At 43.5% G+C, this 17,775-nt stretch overlaps 1 protein-coding gene across 1 annotated transcript in view; it reads left to right on the forward strand.

The window, feature by feature from the left end:
- The window catches only part of PHACTR1 (phosphatase and actin regulator 1), a 149,129-nt gene that overhangs the window by 112,175 nt on the left and 19,179 nt on the right, over positions 1-17,775 (forward strand). Inside the window, exon 12 of the mRNA XM_050891272.1 lies at positions 17,032-17,087. Coding sequence (XP_050747229.1) covers positions 17,032-17,087 — 56 coding nt within the window. The remainder of the gene's footprint in view (positions 1-17,031; positions 17,088-17,775) is intronic.

A 17,775-nucleotide genomic window follows, 5' to 3' on the forward strand; every position in this document is an offset into this window, starting at 1 on the left:
CAACGGGTCTTTTAGAGGCAAGCACGGATGAGAATTATGCCCATATTTCAGTGCACAGGGATTCATAAGCACTTCACAGACCATATGTAGGGATTAAACTAAGTCCTTAGCCTCAGACCTGACCATGTAAAACTACCATTTATGTTAATAACATTAGTGAACAGGAAGTGTTCTCATGTGCAGTAGACCATATCAACGTGTCTCTTGAGTATGCAGCCTGTAATATTCATTGCTTGCCTTTCTGATGATAAATAATTTTCAAACCAGCAAACTACAGGGAAAGCACATTAGCACCAAGGTAAATTCAGTAACCTGGTTCTTCACTGACATCCCTGAATTCAGGAGGCAGCAACACTAATGGTTAATGAGTAATTAATAAAATAAGCATTCAATATATTGTGTTTGCTAAATGATCAAGCACCTATAAAGTCAGGCTGGACTATTTATCCTGCAGAATATCCGAGTTTTTCAGCATGCAGGAAAAGTCTTCATGATTTCCTTTGTTGAAATAATCAAGACAGAAACGGTCTTCTTGCCTCTCTGCAATCAACTGGCTTAGATTTAAAAGCTAGCCTTGCAAGCAGGAGACCCTAATCTCAAACAGCAGGGGCTGCAAAGGCGCCAGCCTGCTCCTTCAGTGGGGAACAGGGACGCTGCCTGGACCAGGGCCCCTTCTCCTGCACATGCACGGGGACCTCAGTTACCTGGTGAGGTGGTGGATGGCAGCATTTGGGGGACCTCAGTCACCTGGTGGGATGGCAGATGGCAGCTCGGTTGTACCCACGCCCTATGGGGGAGTGCGCAGGGAGATGTAAACTGCAAGTAAATGCTATCCTTAGGAGGCCCTCACAGAAGCTACAGGGAAAGGTGCCTGGCCATCTGCCATGGAGGTCTTTTCACAGCTCCATCAGCTGGCCTACCTCCAGCTAAGCCTGTGAGCAACATGAACAATGAGCTCCTTTGGCCTGTTTGCACCGGGAAGTTGGAGCACCCAAATTCTGGTCCCTGGCTTTCCTAGAGCACTCTCTGCCCCAGTGCAAGGACTTCCCTGCCCCAATATCCAGGTTCCAGCAGTAAAAGAAAGAGGGCAGGCAGCCCCTCTGACAGGAATCGATGTGTTTGGAGTCAGGTTTACAGACACACTGCAGCTGCACATCAGTCTCAAAGTGGGGAGCAACTTCCCTGACGGGAGTTTGGTGCCTTCTTGAGTCTCCCCAGCAGGGCATTCTCCAGCTGATCCCAAAACCTCCCTCTGCTCCTTTCAGGAGAAGGAGTGGCTGATGTCCCAGGGCCAGAACATCCCCAGAGACTCCTTCCCTTTTCCCAGTTAACAACTGAGTGTAAAGTCCTTCACCCTTGGGTTGGGCCAGAACCTTCCTTTGTTTGCCCTTCCCTTGTTTGGGCAGACATATATGCTGAGATAGAGAGACCTGGGCAATTGCAGGGATCATAGAGCTATGTGATACTCTACCATCCATTTCATCTTCCCCCTCAGACTAGCAAAGAAAATCTAATACTCTACTGCAGTTACAAGAGCTGCCAGCATTTTGCACTGCACTAATTCCAGCCAGTTAAGGATTCCGTCATGTTTTCTAACGTAACATGACAGATGAAAAAAGACTCTGCAGCAGTGAAAAGATACGGTTTTTGCCTCTGAAACCCATCATGTGTGACACATTTTTGGGAGGTACATTTATTTCCCTTTGTCTTCACTAATTCTTCTCTTCAGAGTCTTTATTCTGTCTTGTTTCTCCTTGCATTTCAGTAGTGCTAGTAGTGCCGCTCCACACCACCCTGGTTCAAGATACTATACAGCACTTGGCCTCAGTCTGAAGGATTTTGGAGCAGATATAAAGACAGTGATGGGGAAATGCAGGACATCAGTGGGAGAATACTAGGCATCACAGCTCACTTGTCTCAGCATCCTCCCTGATAGTTGCGCACTTGACTGCCTCAGATTTGATTCTCCCAGCTGCCCATCACTGTACCTTGCCTTTATCTCAGTTCTGTGCACTTGTCACTAGACATGTCATGTTTTAACAATTGGGGCACATGTTAAAATCTTCAAGAGAGAACAATGGTGCCTCACTATTCAGTATAAAAGTATATCTGAAAGGATGAATTTGACCCAGCAGTACTAAAGATTTAGCGCCATCTTTATTTTCTTTAATGTTTCTTTGATCAATCATGGCAACTGGGAGAAGTGCCCAAAGACTGGAGGAAAGCAAATGTCGCTCCTATATTCAAGAAGGAGGACTCATGGAATTAAAGGCTGGTCAGCCTCACCTTGATCACTAGGAGGGTGGTGGAGCAGCTAATCCTGGAAACCGTATCCAGGCATGTAAAGGACAAGAAAGTCTTCAGGAGTAGTCAACATGGATTCATAAGGGGAAGTCATGCTTGATCAATATGATGAACTTCTACAATGAAATGACTGGCCTGCTAGACAAGGGGGGAGCAGTATATAGTGTCTATGTAGACTTCAGTAAGGCTTTCAACATTGTCTCCCATAAGATCCTCACAGTGAAGTTGTTGAAGTATGGGCTGGATAGGCAGATGGATTGAAAACTGTCTAAATGGCCGAGCCCAGAGTCTGGTGATCAGTGGCACAAAGTCTAGTTGGAGGCTAGTAATTAGCAGTGTACCCCAGGGGGTCAATACTGGGTCCAGTCCTCTTTAACATCATTCATTAATGATCTGGGTGATGGGCAGAGTGTACCCTCAGCAAATTTGCTGATGACCCAAAACTGGGAGGAGTGGCTGATGCAGCAGAGGGTCGTGCTGCCATCCAGAGGGACCTTGACAAGCTGGAGAAATGGGCTGACAGGAATCTCATGAAGTTCAACAAAGGCAAGTGCCAAGTCCTGCACCTGGGTATATGCAGGGGGCTGATCAGCTGGAGAGCAGCTTGACAGCTGGGGGTCCTGATGGACACCGAGTTGGACATGAGCTAGCAATATGCCCTAGCAGGAAAAAGTAGAAAAAGTATTGCCAGCAGGTCAAGGGAGGTGATCCTTCCCCTCTGCTCAGCACTGGTGAGGCCACACCTGGAGTGCTGTGTCCAGTTCTGGGCTCCTCCGTACAGGAGAGATATGGGCATATGGGAGAGAGTCCAACAAAGGGCCATGAAGATGATTAAGGGACTGGAGCATCTCTCCTATGAGGAAAGGCTGAGAGAGCTGGGACTGTTCAGCCTGGAGAAGAAAAGGCTCAGGGGGGATCTTATCAATGTGTATAAATACCTGAAGGGAGGGTGCAAAGGGGACGGAGCCAGGCTTTTCTCAGTGGTGCCCAGTGACAGGACCAGAAGCAACGGGCACAAACTGAAACACAGGAGGTGCTGTCTAAACACCAGGAAACATTTTTTTCACTGTGAGGGTGACCAAGCACTGGCACAGGTTGCCCAGGGAGGTTGTGGAGTATCCCTCCTTGGAGAAATTCAAAAGCCATTTGGACACAATCCTGGCTCTAGGTGGCCCTGCTTGAGCAGGGGGGTTGGACCAGATGACCTCCAGAGGTCCCTGCCAACCTCCACCATTCTGTGATAGCGCAAGGTATCAAAAGAGCTGACAAAGTCTTTGTGTATTGGCAACATCTTTGCCTTTTGAAGTGCACAACGTTGTTGGCTGATTTTTTGTGTGCCTTTGGCACTGCAGAGTGGCCAAGTTCTGTCTCAGATCTTCCCAAATCCTGACTCCCTTTACTCCCCCAGTCTAAGGTTACTGTGAATGTGTCTCATAAAGCTATTCTGATGCAATGCTTGACAAATTTCTCCTGCTTTGGGTTATTGCACAATGACTGTGCCGGCACAGACAATTTAGCTGGGTCACAAGCTCTGACAAATGCCTGTCTGTGACATGTAGACCATAAAAGTCTCTAGCTCACTTCAGTTCCAAGAGAGTATGGGGTTAGCCCTTGAGACCAAACTCCTTGTGCTCCACTCCATGGAAAAAATTACCAGGATTCAGTTTCTAAACAAGAAAATCTCACGGGCACACTGTATTCACATGGAAATCAACTCCAGACACCCAACTTCCCTCAACGAGCATTTCTCTCAGCCCTGCACCTCCCCATCCCCTCAGTCCACCTCTGCCATAGCAAAAAGGAACCCCAGAGTCCCCGTTTCACTTCCAAGAGTTTTCAAATTCCTTGCACCCTTGTATAGCTCTTTTCTCCTTTTCTAGCTATCCGAAGCAGAACCTTAAGATCTGCCTTCAGAACTTTCTGTCTCTGGGTGGATCCAGAGAGAACAAACAGCAATTTATTGTTCTTTCTCAATTTGGGGAATTGGGAGCTTGCTCCCCTCAGAAATGTCCCAGACAGCCTGCAATGGTGCTGTCTGTTGTCTGTACAACAGCAGTGATCTCCAGTAGTGCAGAGTACAGCAATGGTCTAATGGCTCTAGTAAGAAAATAGGATTGAAACCTGTATTTGATGCATGTTTTGCCAAAAACACTGCTCATCAGAGTTTGAAAAGCTGACAGAGTGTAGTAGTTGTGAGACATTTTTTTTCCCCTCTTCCTTAGCAGCTGGTGTTCATTAGCTGGGCTCAGCAGAGCACCACTGCTGTCAAGCAGGAGCAAAGTTGTTATTAGCACTAGATAATCTCCAGTCATGAGAGTGGGCTTAACACCCAATAAACTATAAGATACAGATGTAAATTCAGTATGCTTGTAAAGGAAAACACAAGTCCACATGGCTGTGGCTAGTGGGAGCTGGAAGGAGGGGCTGAGAGATTGTATTCTTTTACTTCAGCTCAATGCTAATGCGTGAGAAATTGCACGTTTTAAACTAATAATGAAGTTGAGCAGAACTGGGAAGCAGGCACTGTATCTGTTTGCCCAGGCCATCCTAGCCAGCATGTTTTAGTACAAATCTGCAGCCTCTCATAGCCGTAGGTGCAGTTTCCAATTTTACAAATGCTTTGCGCATCATCGGTACATGTTCAGAAGGGATTTTTGTTAGGGTGACTGTGCTGGTTCCCTTTTCTACCTCTCTCCAAGCCCCCTCTCCTTGCCTTTACTGCAGCTGGATATGCAGAAAACAAGTGGATGCCAGAAAACCAGGGCACTGAAAGCCCAGGACAGAGGTATTTCAGTCCTGGCATCTGAGTATGCCCTGCAGGGAAATCCAGGCTTCTCCTATGGCGTGTGAGCAGCCATGGACAAACATACTTTGCTTGTCTTGCATACAAAATGTTTTAAATATTAACTCTCTTCAGCCTCTGTGCCTGAATGCCAGCTACATAAACTATTCAGACCAGTAAGGAGCTCAAAAAACAATCACCAATTTAAGGCAATCTTTCTTTAGAAGACAAACAATTGCAAAAATATGGGTTTTAATAGCACCCTCATGTGAAATGTCACAGGGAAGACATCTGCAACACTGTCCCAATGGGGTTTAAGAAGAAGTGTCTGAAGTGTAAAGGAGAAAGGACTCTTCAGGTCAGCTGGGCAAGGAACAGGTTTCACTCCCATTTTATATAAGGAAGATGGAAGATGTCATTGAGCATTCTCTCCTCCTCCACAGTTCAACATCAGCTCTAATTAAGGAAAAAAATAATGAAAAGAATACTGGTCTCCCCCCAGCAGCTAGGTTGTGGTAATGAAGCAGGTTTTTACATTGATAAAGCGTCAGGGGGAGCTGGGGAATGTGCAGGCAAGAGTGCAGGCACCTGATATTAGTCGGAAAACTAAGAGTGGATAAACTTCAGTAGGGGTTGAACTGAGCCCTTGAAACTTCAGGGAGAAGATGTAAAAAGCTGATGTCACACTATGCAGAAGACGAAGAGAAAGGCTGCAGCCTGTTCAGCATAGCACATAGGGTTTGAATGTCCCTCTGGAAGTGTTTTGTTTCATGGGGGTTTTTTTGTTTATTTTGAAGTTAAGAGCATTTGCCTGGAAATAGGATCTTTGTTACTTTGGAGATTATTGATTCCTGCTGCTAATTCCTTATTTGATGTAATAAGCCTCTTTGTAACATTCCATTTGTTTTGCTGTGGAAATACTTATGAAGCAACAACAAAAAAAAGATTATCACTTTATGGTCCAAATTTAGCCTCGAGGTAATTATGAGCATCTCAGTAACTTTGAGAGAAGAAAATGCAGATGGGACAAGAATTCTCCTGAGTAAAAAATGTCTTGTCATGCTTTTAGGCCACTAGATTTAAACCTAAAGGTGATGCTGCAACTGTGAGCAAATCATGTCTAATACCTTGTCAAAATAACAACTGTGCAGTTTCCTAAGGCATGGGGTTTTTTTATTTTAACCAGGTGAATAATTTCTTCTTTTTTTTTAAACTAGACATTCTTGGTATTTTCTGTCTCTGGTGCAGCATGTTTTCACTGATGTTCCATGAGATGCTACAATTTAAAAAAAAATATTTCTGGACTTTGCTAATGCATAGAGGCGGAAGTAGGCTCTGGCAATGAAGGTGTTTGTTAAATACACACCAACTGGAAGGGGACAGGTTGTGTTCTTGAAACAGGTGGGACTTTATACAATGGGCAAATCTCTGGGTAGGGTGGTGAAACATGAAATTCTCTAGAAAGGTAAGAAATGAATTCGCAAACAGTGATGCAGATACAAAAGGGTCAACATTGTAAAACGTATGCAAAGACCCAGTCTGATCAGCAGGTATCACAGATCCAGATATGACCATTAAATGGCTAGGAATGACCCAGACATCAGCACTGCAGCTGGCAACACAGCTACTGGGGAGACCTCTCCTTGTAACCTGCTTCAGTAGGTTTGTGTTTGTAATTACCATAGCAGTTACTGCAAGAAGAGCTGTGTCCACTGGAGCTGACTGAATAAGGGATTTTTTGCATTTGGTACTCAAATGGAACAAAATAATTAACAAGTGGGGTAGGGAAAACTGAATAAAAATAGCAAATTGAGGCATTAAATTTTATTACAAAGTGAAAACTAGCATTTCAGGTCAGAATCAAATATTTTGTCAATGCATTTTTTAATGCTTTTTAATTTTTTTTTTTTTTTAAGAAAAGTATTTCTAGTGAATTGTTTTCTCAGCTGAAACTACTCACTAAGTTTGACCTCACCTCGCAGATAGTTTCTGACCTGCTGGAACTCAATTTTTCGGCAATTTCACTGTTTGTCACAAACGTTTCTCCAGCCCTAATTCTTAATCTTCAAGTGAACATTTTACACCGCAGCCCTTTGCAGTAAGTCACTGCTATTTATCACCTGGCTTTCATGCAATCTAGAGGTCTGAAATCCTTCTGGCACAAAATAGTTAATCACTCTTAAAGCTCTCAAATTTGTTCACTTCCAGGAATTTTCCACTTCAGTAACAAGACAAAGTGTGGGCACCATGCTATTTCCTATGCATCTTTTCTCCTAGAAACTGAATTATCGTGGTTTTGAATTGCTAACACTGCTAACTTCTGTTATAAAAGCGTTTATTTGGAATTCCTGTATTGTGGCTGTTCCGAGTCACTGAGTATTTTAGCTTTTGATTCATTTCTCAGAAAGTGGATAAGTTGCGTTTTTTTTACATTACCAATATGAAGTGCCTGTTTGGAGATGAATTTGATTTCTGCAGTATTGTTTGTTTGCCTTTCTTCATGCTGGCACTGGTAAAATGGTCTATAACAAACTAACATGGTTAGGGGATATACATAATTCCTCTTTCTCTGTTCTTTGAGTGATCTGTAGCTCCTGCAGTAACAGAGGAGACTTTTTCAAGTTGGCCATATAAGTGTTGAGCTTGCCATCAGCAAGGTGGTGAAGCTCCCCACCCAAGTTTCCTTCGTTAAAACCAACAGCTTTTTGCGTTTTGGATTGAGATTTGGCATGATGGTCACAGATTATTTGGACTGCCAATCAAAATTGGTTGGTTTGTTTACGTGTTTTAAATGTCCCTGGCTTGATATTTTAGGATTACAGTTCTGTTAGTGCATATGTGAATAAGAAGATAGGGTGCTGTTGCTTTTTTAATTAGACAAATTGCATACTGGCAGTGCTAGAAGTGTAAGATACGTGCTAATGCACAGGTTATGTACATACAGTCACTGTGGTCCATATATAATCACCACGTAGTCACTGTGGTCCACAGAGGCCCATCAGGAGGTCTGATCTTCATGCTAGCTGAATACAGGGAAGGTGGTTCCTCCATTATGTGCTTCAGCCCTTAACCCATCCTCGGAGCCAGCAGCTGCTTCTCAGCGTAGGCAAGATTTAAGTTTGTGGCAGCAGATTTCTCAGAAGAGGATCCTTAGAGGAGAGGGGTGCTGGGAAAGACCAGTGGGATTTTAGAGGGTTGTAGGAGGTTTGGGGAGTGGGGCAGTGCTCTCGTGTAATCCCTCAGCCTCCCTCTGTGGTTTCTTCCCTGGCCCCACAGACCTTCTTCCTGCCTAACGCATTGCTTCCTCTCTCCATCCCGAGGCCACCACACGTGCACAGGAATAACTGCTTTATTCCTATATCAAACCATGCTCAGCCATGCAAGCTTCCCTGAGCACCAGGAGCCGGGGCGGAGGGACATGCCAAGAGGGAAGGGGGCTCCGCTATTCTGTCTCTTGCTTGGAGATGGCTCTGCTTTTAAGAGTGTAATTTTTATGGTAAGAAGCAGCCATGTGCTGGAGACTAGAGGGATACTCCAGATTTGTTTAATCCAAGTTGCTAAAAACACCAGGGGGTGGTGTCACAACTCCAGTCACAGCTGGCTTGGTTGGGTGACAGAGAGCTGAAGGGGTCTGGGCTCCTGCCTCAGGTCTGTTGTTTGGCAAAATGGTCCATAGGGTAGTCCAGGAAGCCCTTCAGCAGCAGAAGATTGGGGACACCTTTGCAAATATATTAATGGTGATCTGGTCTCCTACAGATCTTCCAAATACAAGGTTACACCTCAAAACTGAGTAAGTGCAGAAGATGGCAGGAGAAGCCTCCAAAGACTAGTGTTTTGAAGGAAAAGAATATTGTATTTAACCAGAAAAAAGTAACTTCCTACGAGGAGTAAGGCAAATAATGTTTCTAAGGTTTAGCATCTAGAGCTTTCCTTCAAAAATGCATCTTTAAAGACTTGTTACTGTAAGTATGTTTGTTCACAGATGCAAAACCACATTACTGTAGAGAGAAGAGATTTTAAAACAAACCAGACACAATAATGCCTATAGATAGCAAGCATATCTGTTCAGCTCAGATGATTGATTTTCTTGGTGCCATTTTATCCAAGTCATTCATGGATTGACCTTGAACTGTGAATTATGATCTCTTTAGCTTTGTAAAATCAGCTTTTGGTTCAATATTATTACCTTTGGAAAAGCAAGTGTCTTCTCACAATGCTGTACAGACAACAGAAGGACAATCACTAACATTTTAGAACATTTTTTTCTTTATTACAATGGGTCCTAACATCCATCTGTTTTTTCTGGCATGCTTTAGATTTTCAACCAGCATTTAGTACATTTTTCCCTCTGGATTTCTAGTAGTCAAAAATATCCCATTTTTATTGTTCCAAAAATATATTCTTGAATTAGATACATAGTAAATTCCCTCCTCTAAAAAAGATTGTTCTTTGTTTCCTGCTGCAGTTGTTGGATATTTTGTTCTTGGGATTAGGGATAAGAGATTTGAGAATTAATGCTGCAAAGCTCATGTGGTGTAACTATCTTAATTCCACCATGCCCTTTTTTTTTAATCATTTAAACTTGCATGATCGTATTTTATGTGAACAGCCAGCATTTGGCTAAAAGGTTTGATGTTAATGAAACAGTACAGTAATGAAACAGAGGAGGCTCCATTTTAGAGCTTGAGGTGTGAGACATGAGCTTGCGTGATCTTGCAATGTTCCACATATCAGTAGGCATTTTGCAGTTAGTATTATTGAAAAGGGGGCCGAAATCTGAATTTGTGTGTCTAGCACTACTTGGCTTTATCTTTAGGAAAGAATAAGAAATTAAGTAATTCCTTGGGAAAATGCATGTGTCCACATTGTGATACTGTGGTCTAATGAAAGATTGATGACTTGGGTATGTCGTTATTCACACTGTTTCTACTCAGATTCAAAGGACTATCTAGTCATTCCTTTATTTCTTTTAACAAAATACAGAGTTCCCAAGATGATTCTGCTTTATCTGGGTATTTTAAAGAAGTATGTTCTGTATATGATAGGCAAGATTTTAACTTTATGCAGACGTAATGAATTGTTGAAATCTACATTTTGAATATGATTCTCTTTCCCCAGGAGACCTAATCTGGGCAGCCTGTTCTTTCTTGGGGAGCTTTTAACTTTCCCAAGAGTGAATCAAAATCATAATAAATCAATCCCTCAGTCAGCTGAAACAGAAAAGACTGCATTATTTGAGCTATGAGTCAAGAATGGATTCACATGGGCTAAAGAATGAGAAAACAAATTGGTCAGGTTTAGAGTTTTAAACAAAGGGCCAGCTTGGTTATATTTTTCACTGTCCACAGATGCTTGAGCAAGCAGAAATTTTGCTAATTAGTTTTGCTAAAAATCCTCACCACAATCTAGACTAGGCAGAGCTTTAAAGTTTATATTGAAGCTGTTTCTCAACACAAAACCAAGTCTGGGATAAGCATAATTTTGGGGGGTAGTAAAAGACTGCTTAGAGCCTAAATTAAAATCTGAATAATTTTAGTTGAAAATCTGATTTTCCTGCAGAGCCCAGCTGGATACATGACTGTACATGTGTTACAGGAACTATTATTTCGTTGGTTCACGTGCCAGACTGCTCTGTATTTCTTGCAGTGCACTAGGAAGAACTGCTGACGAAAAAAAAGCATTGCCTCTCTCCTCCAGGACATGGGACTGGTGTAGCTATCCTGGACCAGGCAGTCCAGTCCAGGGAACAAACTGGGATGCTGAGGCAGCAGAAATACCTTGCCAGTAAGGCACCATCAGAAAGTACTCAGATCTTCAACTGATACTTATCAGTTTTTAAATTTTCACCAAAAGCAAGCACTTCCTACCAAAATTGTCTAACTAGTTCTCGTCCCAACTGTGTCTCAGTGGTGCTTCACCCATTTTCCCAGGGATGAACAGGGGTCTCTGCCCACTTTGGTGTGCTCTAGTCATTGCCACAGGCTTCTTTATAGCTGCAGAAGCACCACCATCTCCCAGGGACTGAATGTTTAAAATCAACAGGGAAGTGGAGAGCAGTCATTACATGGTAACTGAATCGTGGCAAACACTCCTTATGGTTTTATTGCCTTAATTTCTCAGGAAAAGGAGTTATAAGGCGTATTATCATGACTGATACCAGGAGACTCGTCACACAGGAAAGAGAGCTTAAAGGAAGAGATAATGTATCTTACAAATTAGCCAACATCTTAATGGAGTCTAATACAGGAATTTTAATGGTGTAAAACTCTTACATTTGCTTCTTTAGGTAGGGATTTTCTATTTAACACACCTTCAGTTTATTCACTCATTGATAAAACTGTATTTAATCCCATTTTATAAATCCTGTTAGGAGAAAGATAGTTCTCTGTAGACTCTAAAGTCTGGCTGGCAATATCTGGGCTGATATGTCAGAGAAGGTAAACCTCCAGGCTTACAAATATTTTTTGCTCGTTATGCAGTGACGTAAGGAAAGGAGGTAGTTCATTCCTGCTGTCTGCTAACAGTTAACTGGCAGAAGCAAATACAAGATTTTCTTCTCCTCCATTTTTTCTTCCAATTTTCTGTGCTTGGCATGGGAGTGCAAAGAGCCCCTGGTAGCCTATACTTCATCAGTATTGCTTTGCTATCAGCATTATTATTGTGAAAGGCAAGCTAAATTAAGCAACAGTAAGACTCTTTACTCCCATTGAATTTTCCTCGTGTCGAATTATATAGCTGATGTAAATCAGCGCAGTTCTACTGGCTTCAGTCGTGCTCATTTATGCCAACTAAAGAGCAATGTGACAAGTAGTTCTTTGTAGCAGCTGGCTTCTCACATGCCCAGCTCAGATTTACTCCTCTCTTCGAGCAGTCTCTAGGGTGGTATGAACCTAGTTGCAACTGAGTAAAAAGATTTGCATCTACAGAATAAATTCAGGAGTTGCTCCAGAGGTTATGCCCCACTGTGCTCAGAAGTTATTTTATATCAGGGTGACTTCAGTCACTAGGAACAGCTGTGTGAGCGTGGCTGGGCTCAGAGATGTTTTGGTGATGTTCTGGACACCTCACCATACTGCTGCATGCCCTGTTGTGACCACCCGTGACCTGTTCGCCCATCAGTCCTGCTCTTGGGTCACGCACACCAAATGTCACTGTTCAAGGGCTGGAGAGCTGCTGGGTTCTGCCTCTTCTATCTGCAAACACTCAGAGTTAATAAGCCTGGCAAGTATACGGGACATCATCTTCCAGCAAGCCCTGTACTATATCCAGCCATTATACTTACAGATGACCCCATACTCAGCTCTTAAATTTTCTTTTCCTCTTGGCAGAGGCAAAGATGAATTCTTGGTACCCAGAAGACACATATCCAGCACCATCCTGTTCACATAATGACGAGCTGGATGGCATTAACCATCTCTTTCTCAGAGCCCATCCACAAAAAAACAAGAGATGAAGGAGAGAAAACCCATGACTCCTAGTAGGGGACAGCCTAGGCAGCCAGGAGCGCCTTGCTTCAAAGGTGTTATGAGACAAAAGGGCTGCAAGAATCTGACCCTCAGCCCCACAGCTAGTTGGCCACTGTCCTGAGAGCCCTCTGGGTATGACCACACTGCAGAGCAGGGTAAGCATCACTGTGTGGGCTCTTCATTTAAGTGCTTTGTATTGCCTGGGGAGATGTACAGCCACTTTTTCCTTTTATTGCTCCTGCAGGACACTGCCACATGGAGCAGCAACTTCCCATTCTGAGTTCTCAGTTTGCTGGGCAGGCTCCAAACAGTAGCATCCACCAGTGAAAATGCTGCCTTTCTTTCCTCTGGCTCCCTGAAGAGATTACACCCCCACCAGCCAATGTTTTAGGTCTACAGCAATTGATTTTGCATGATATTGTCCTTCCTGCCCCCAAACGCCTACTCATCCACCATGACATGCCCAGCCCAGCCCAGAGCAAATTCAAACAAACAAAAAAAAACCCAACCCAAACAAAAAAACCCCACCACACAATGCCCTTACGAAGAGCTGCTCAGCTCTTGTTGTATAGTTCTAGCACAAGGAGTGTGGTGCATTTTGATCATGCAGGGAATTAATTCAGAAAATTGGTTTGCTGTCAAGTTTATCTTTGTAAATGTGAGCAAACTGTTTTATTTTTCACTGACAATCTCATTTGGATATTATTTTTTCAGCAAAATTCTAGCAAGGCTTTCTTTATGTCACCATAAATCTTACAAAGGTTTCTTTGTAGTAAAAGCTTTGTCAGTGTATTTGCAAAGCCACTATTAACAATATTGCAAAAACATATGAAGTATAAACCAGGCAATACATTGCAAAGCACAAATTACAAAACCCCAAACTTTCCTATCCCCTTGAATGCCTGAAGCTTATTGCAAAACTGCATGAATGGCACAGTGAAGGTCAAGCATGTTCACACAAGAGATTTTAGATATAGAAAGTGCTGTTAAAGGTTGTTACTTTTTAAGGCCTGTCTTGCCTGTTCCTTGGTTGGACACCTATGTTCATACAGCTCCATGAAACAGCCAGAGTTACCTTTCTGATCAACAGCAGCACCACACCTCCCACTCGATTCTTACCGTTTTCAGAAGCAGATCTGTTCTTTGCTGTTGCACCAGGCTCCTTCCTCACCTCCATTTGCTCCTGTTTATTCTGATTGTGCTGCTAATGAGACACTTGTTTCCTGACCTCTGGCCTCTTGACAGCCTCATGCAGCCCCTGTGATGTTAAATGAAATAAGGCACAGCGGCAATCCAGCAATCAAACCACTGAAATCAACCTCTGCAAGCTAGGTGTGCTTCATTAATACTTTTTTATGCTGGGCAGCACAGGAGGGAAGGTAGAAGAGGGGAGGTATCACGCCTGGTGTTTGCCAAGATCAGAGCGGAGCACTGGAGATGGTATACTGAAATTTGGTGTGAAAAAACCTGTATCTTTGCAGCCATGCTAACAAACCAATAGCTGCTTACGTTTCTTGATTTACATGATCTGTAACTAGTATCAAGATTTTCAAAGATGGTAACGTTAACAGCTGTTCAACATCTGGCGAACCTAGAAGTTAAGAGGCAAGAAAAAAGAACTAAAATGACGCTGTTCTGAGGAGCTGGTGGAGTTTTTTGTAAAGCCCAAAGATAGTTTGGGGGCAGAAGTCACTGTAGCAGCAAGAGAAGAAGTGAAATGAAAAGAGCAAGAGACCAAGAAAAGAGATAATTGTGAGAGCTTGGAAGGGAAGGGCTGGGGAAGGGCCTGGGTTTGTTTGAGGAGCTCATCAAGGTGGGACTCGCAACGAGGGAGCAGGAGCAGGCTCAGTCAGTCCAAAAGGATGATGGAAATGGGGATGTAACAGCAGTTCATGGAGATGAGAGCAAACACGGGTACTGGAGGCCAGGAATCTCCACAGCTTCTATTCATTACCTTCTTCATCCTGCAACTGTGCTTCATTGCTTGTGCTGTAAGGACTAGTCATGATTTTGTTCCACTACAAGGGTACCTTATCTTTTCCTACTGCCTAAGTATTGCTATTAAAAATTCTTGGGTTTGTAAGAGTCCAGAAGCGATCGACAGCCCATGAATGCAGATAGCTTCAGATCTCCAGACTGAATCTATCAAAAGTGTGATGGCTTTTTCTGCCATGTAAGTGCATCGCTTGAAAATGGTGGTCATCATTTAGGCCGGAGCACTCTGCAGCCTGAAAAGGGTGGATAATGGGATGTATAAATAATTTGACTCTCAATGGGGAACACAGGTATTCTTGGCTGGCTTTCACTAGGGGCCCTACCAGGCAGTGTGGAGAAGAATCCCACAGTCTATAGGTCTCTGGCAGCACAGGAGAAGAGGGTGCATATAATACCAAGGGCATACTTGGAGGAAATCTCTGTCCTCTTGTGTGGAAGCAATGACACAGTGAAGTGAAAGCCTTGTTTAAATGCATCTACTTCATAGCAGGTACCCCAGTAAACGTATGGAAGACTTGGTCCTTTTTTTAAATCACCTATGTAGATAGATAAAACTTCTGCCTTTTGTTGGAAACGCTCCAGTGTGAACTGTTCTTGACAGAATTGTTAGCTGAGTTCTTCAAGCCCTGTTTTCTTGGAAAGGGGAGGACCTCCTCAGGAGCATTCTCTTCAGACTAATTTCTCCTTTTACTTGTTGTGTGACATTTGTTTCTATGGAAGCAGTCGCCCACTGGATGGCTGGAGTCCATCCTTAACATCCCTCTCATGCATCCTCTTGAAAAGCATCACGGTGCAGTGGGTTAAAAACATTGTATAACTCAATTCCTGCAGACACACATGGTGGGGCTAAGAGTGACAACTTTTTCTCTTTGATTCTCACGTGCTACTAGAAATAAAGTAGTTTTAATTGCTTCATAGTCCTAAGGTGAAGTCTCCCATTAGCAACAGCCACTGTATCTTGAAGATGGTAATAGCAAGCACTTGAATAGCAGTTTCTCTCTTCAAAGTACTTTGCAGACATTCTTTACTTCTGAATTAAGGATGAGTTTCTGTCCCTTTCAACACTTTTCCAATGAGATAAATGTTCAATCTGCCATGGGAAAGAGACAAAGCTAATGACTCCAAATTCTCCACTGGAATAGAGCCATGTTCTGCTGTTTTGTTTTCGTGGTGTAAAGTGGCCCCAAAGGACATATGGCTGGTATCACCTCTGCTGGTGGAAATCTTCAGGCTATATGAAGTCAGATGCCTGTAGCGCTTCTGCCTTCATACAGCTAGTGTAGGGGGTGGGCTCCTACGCACCCCATGCGCTTCAGCTGTGTGCACCATGCACGATGTGAGGGGCAGGGGTATTGAACTGGTGCACAGGCGAGCTCCTGGCTCTGGAGAAGGCTGGGGATGCATGCGCATCTCTGAGCAGAGGCTCAGCCCCTGTGTTGTGAGGAGCCATTGTCAGACATCTCTCGTCCAGCCTTGCAGAGCCAGCCCCGTTTCAGTGAGCTTCTGTGCCCCGGGTCGGGGGAAGCATTCATTGCAGATGAAGCCATGCAGCCGGTGCTCGTATCACGTTTCTTATCAGTAGCCAGTACCTCGCAGGGGAACTGATGACCCAACTGGCAGAGACTGAGGCCCCCAAGTTGGGAACGTCTCTGAATGACCATGTCTGAAGGAAGAGGAGACTCTGTCCTGTCACTGGCATCATTGACAAAACTCCCATTGACTCGGAGGAGGGTATGAGGAGGCCCAACAGTGCTGACTTCTGATGTCATCTCCCTGGTTTACTTTGTTTTCCAAAGACCCCTTTGTGCTTCTCTCCCTTGCTTTGTATTCTGAATATTCAGACCATTTCTATGTTCAGGGTCCCCATTTGTAATTAGATTGCATTTTTTGTGACCCTATTACGTACAGGTTGACTAGCAAGTCACGCTGATCCTTCAATATAAGATTTAATAAAAGCCACAAGAGGAGGAGGAGGGAAGTGAGGGTGCAGAGGAGGAGGAGGGCTGCTATTGTTCTGCCCTCGGCGCTGCCAAACCATCCCTTGTTTTTTCTGTGGACTGCCTGTGTGTTCAAACACTGTTTGAACAAACGGGGCGCAGTCAGGAGGCTGGCGAGAGGGCAGCGAGAGGGTTAGCTGGGTCTTAGCTAGAAATACTTGCGCGAGTCAGGAAGCAGACATGGGAGGAAGGAAATTAAGTGGAGACATCTGTGTAGCTTAGCTTTCAGCAGCTCTGCCTGGGGTAGGGGTGGGAGAGTCATGCCTAAGATGACATAACGTATTTTGTCTTTTGTGAGTTGAAAACAGAGGAAACTGCGAAAGCGAAGCATGGTCTGTGTCACGCATGGTCCGGGCGTACCAAGTACATAATGGAGCAGTGTCAGTGCTTTCTGCTCTGCCTTTCACACCCCAAAATAACTCTTCAAGACAGAGAACTGAGGAGAATGTGATATGGTCCAAAAACTGATCTTGGACTTTTTTCGCAGACGACTGAGCCAGAGGCCAACTGCTGAAGAATTGGAGCAGAGGAACATACTGAAACGTAAGTCCTGATACTGCTGACATTTAACCTGAAGCCAGCTAGTTTGGGTTAGTTTAGATGTATGTTGGGTGTTTTTTATAAAACATCAACTATTCTGTACGTGCATCATTAATACTAATAAAGTGCATCATAAACGCAAATAAGCGTGCAAGTCTGTAGCAACGTCTAGAGCTGCAGAAACAACTCTTTAAAATCAGAGTCGGTAAATTCACAAGAATGAACAATCTATGGGGAAAAAAACCCAGACATTGAATCTCTTTTTCAAGTCCTGTTCCAAACAGAGGGTCGGTCATTCTGAAAAGCCTTTATGCAGCTCTTACACAGATGAGCATCCTGTTATAAGTTAGTAAAGACATTAGGGCATGGCTTGATTAGTTTTCCTAAAAATCTTCACAGCAATCTAGGCTAGGTGGAGCCTTTATTCAATTTAAAAAAGAAACCAATATGTGACTTTTAGTTTCTTTCCCTGAAATGTTCCCCTGAAACTCTTCCTTTAAATCAGCCAAAAACTTGCTGGTAGATCCTCAAAATGTGAAATTATATTTTAAAGGGACAAAATACCATTTAGAGACCCTGATCTGAGTTAAGTTAGTAGATACATTGCCCAGCTTCAAGGGAAGCAGGACTGAGTCTAGCACGAACCTCATAATCTCATGAATAAATAGGAAAAAAATGACAGTTTCTTTAC

This window comes from Gymnogyps californianus, chromosome 2 (assembly GCF_018139145.2).
Source record: "Gymnogyps californianus isolate 813 chromosome 2, ASM1813914v2, whole genome shotgun sequence".
In the NCBI taxonomy this organism is placed as follows: Eukaryota; Metazoa; Chordata; class Aves; order Accipitriformes; family Cathartidae; genus Gymnogyps; species Gymnogyps californianus.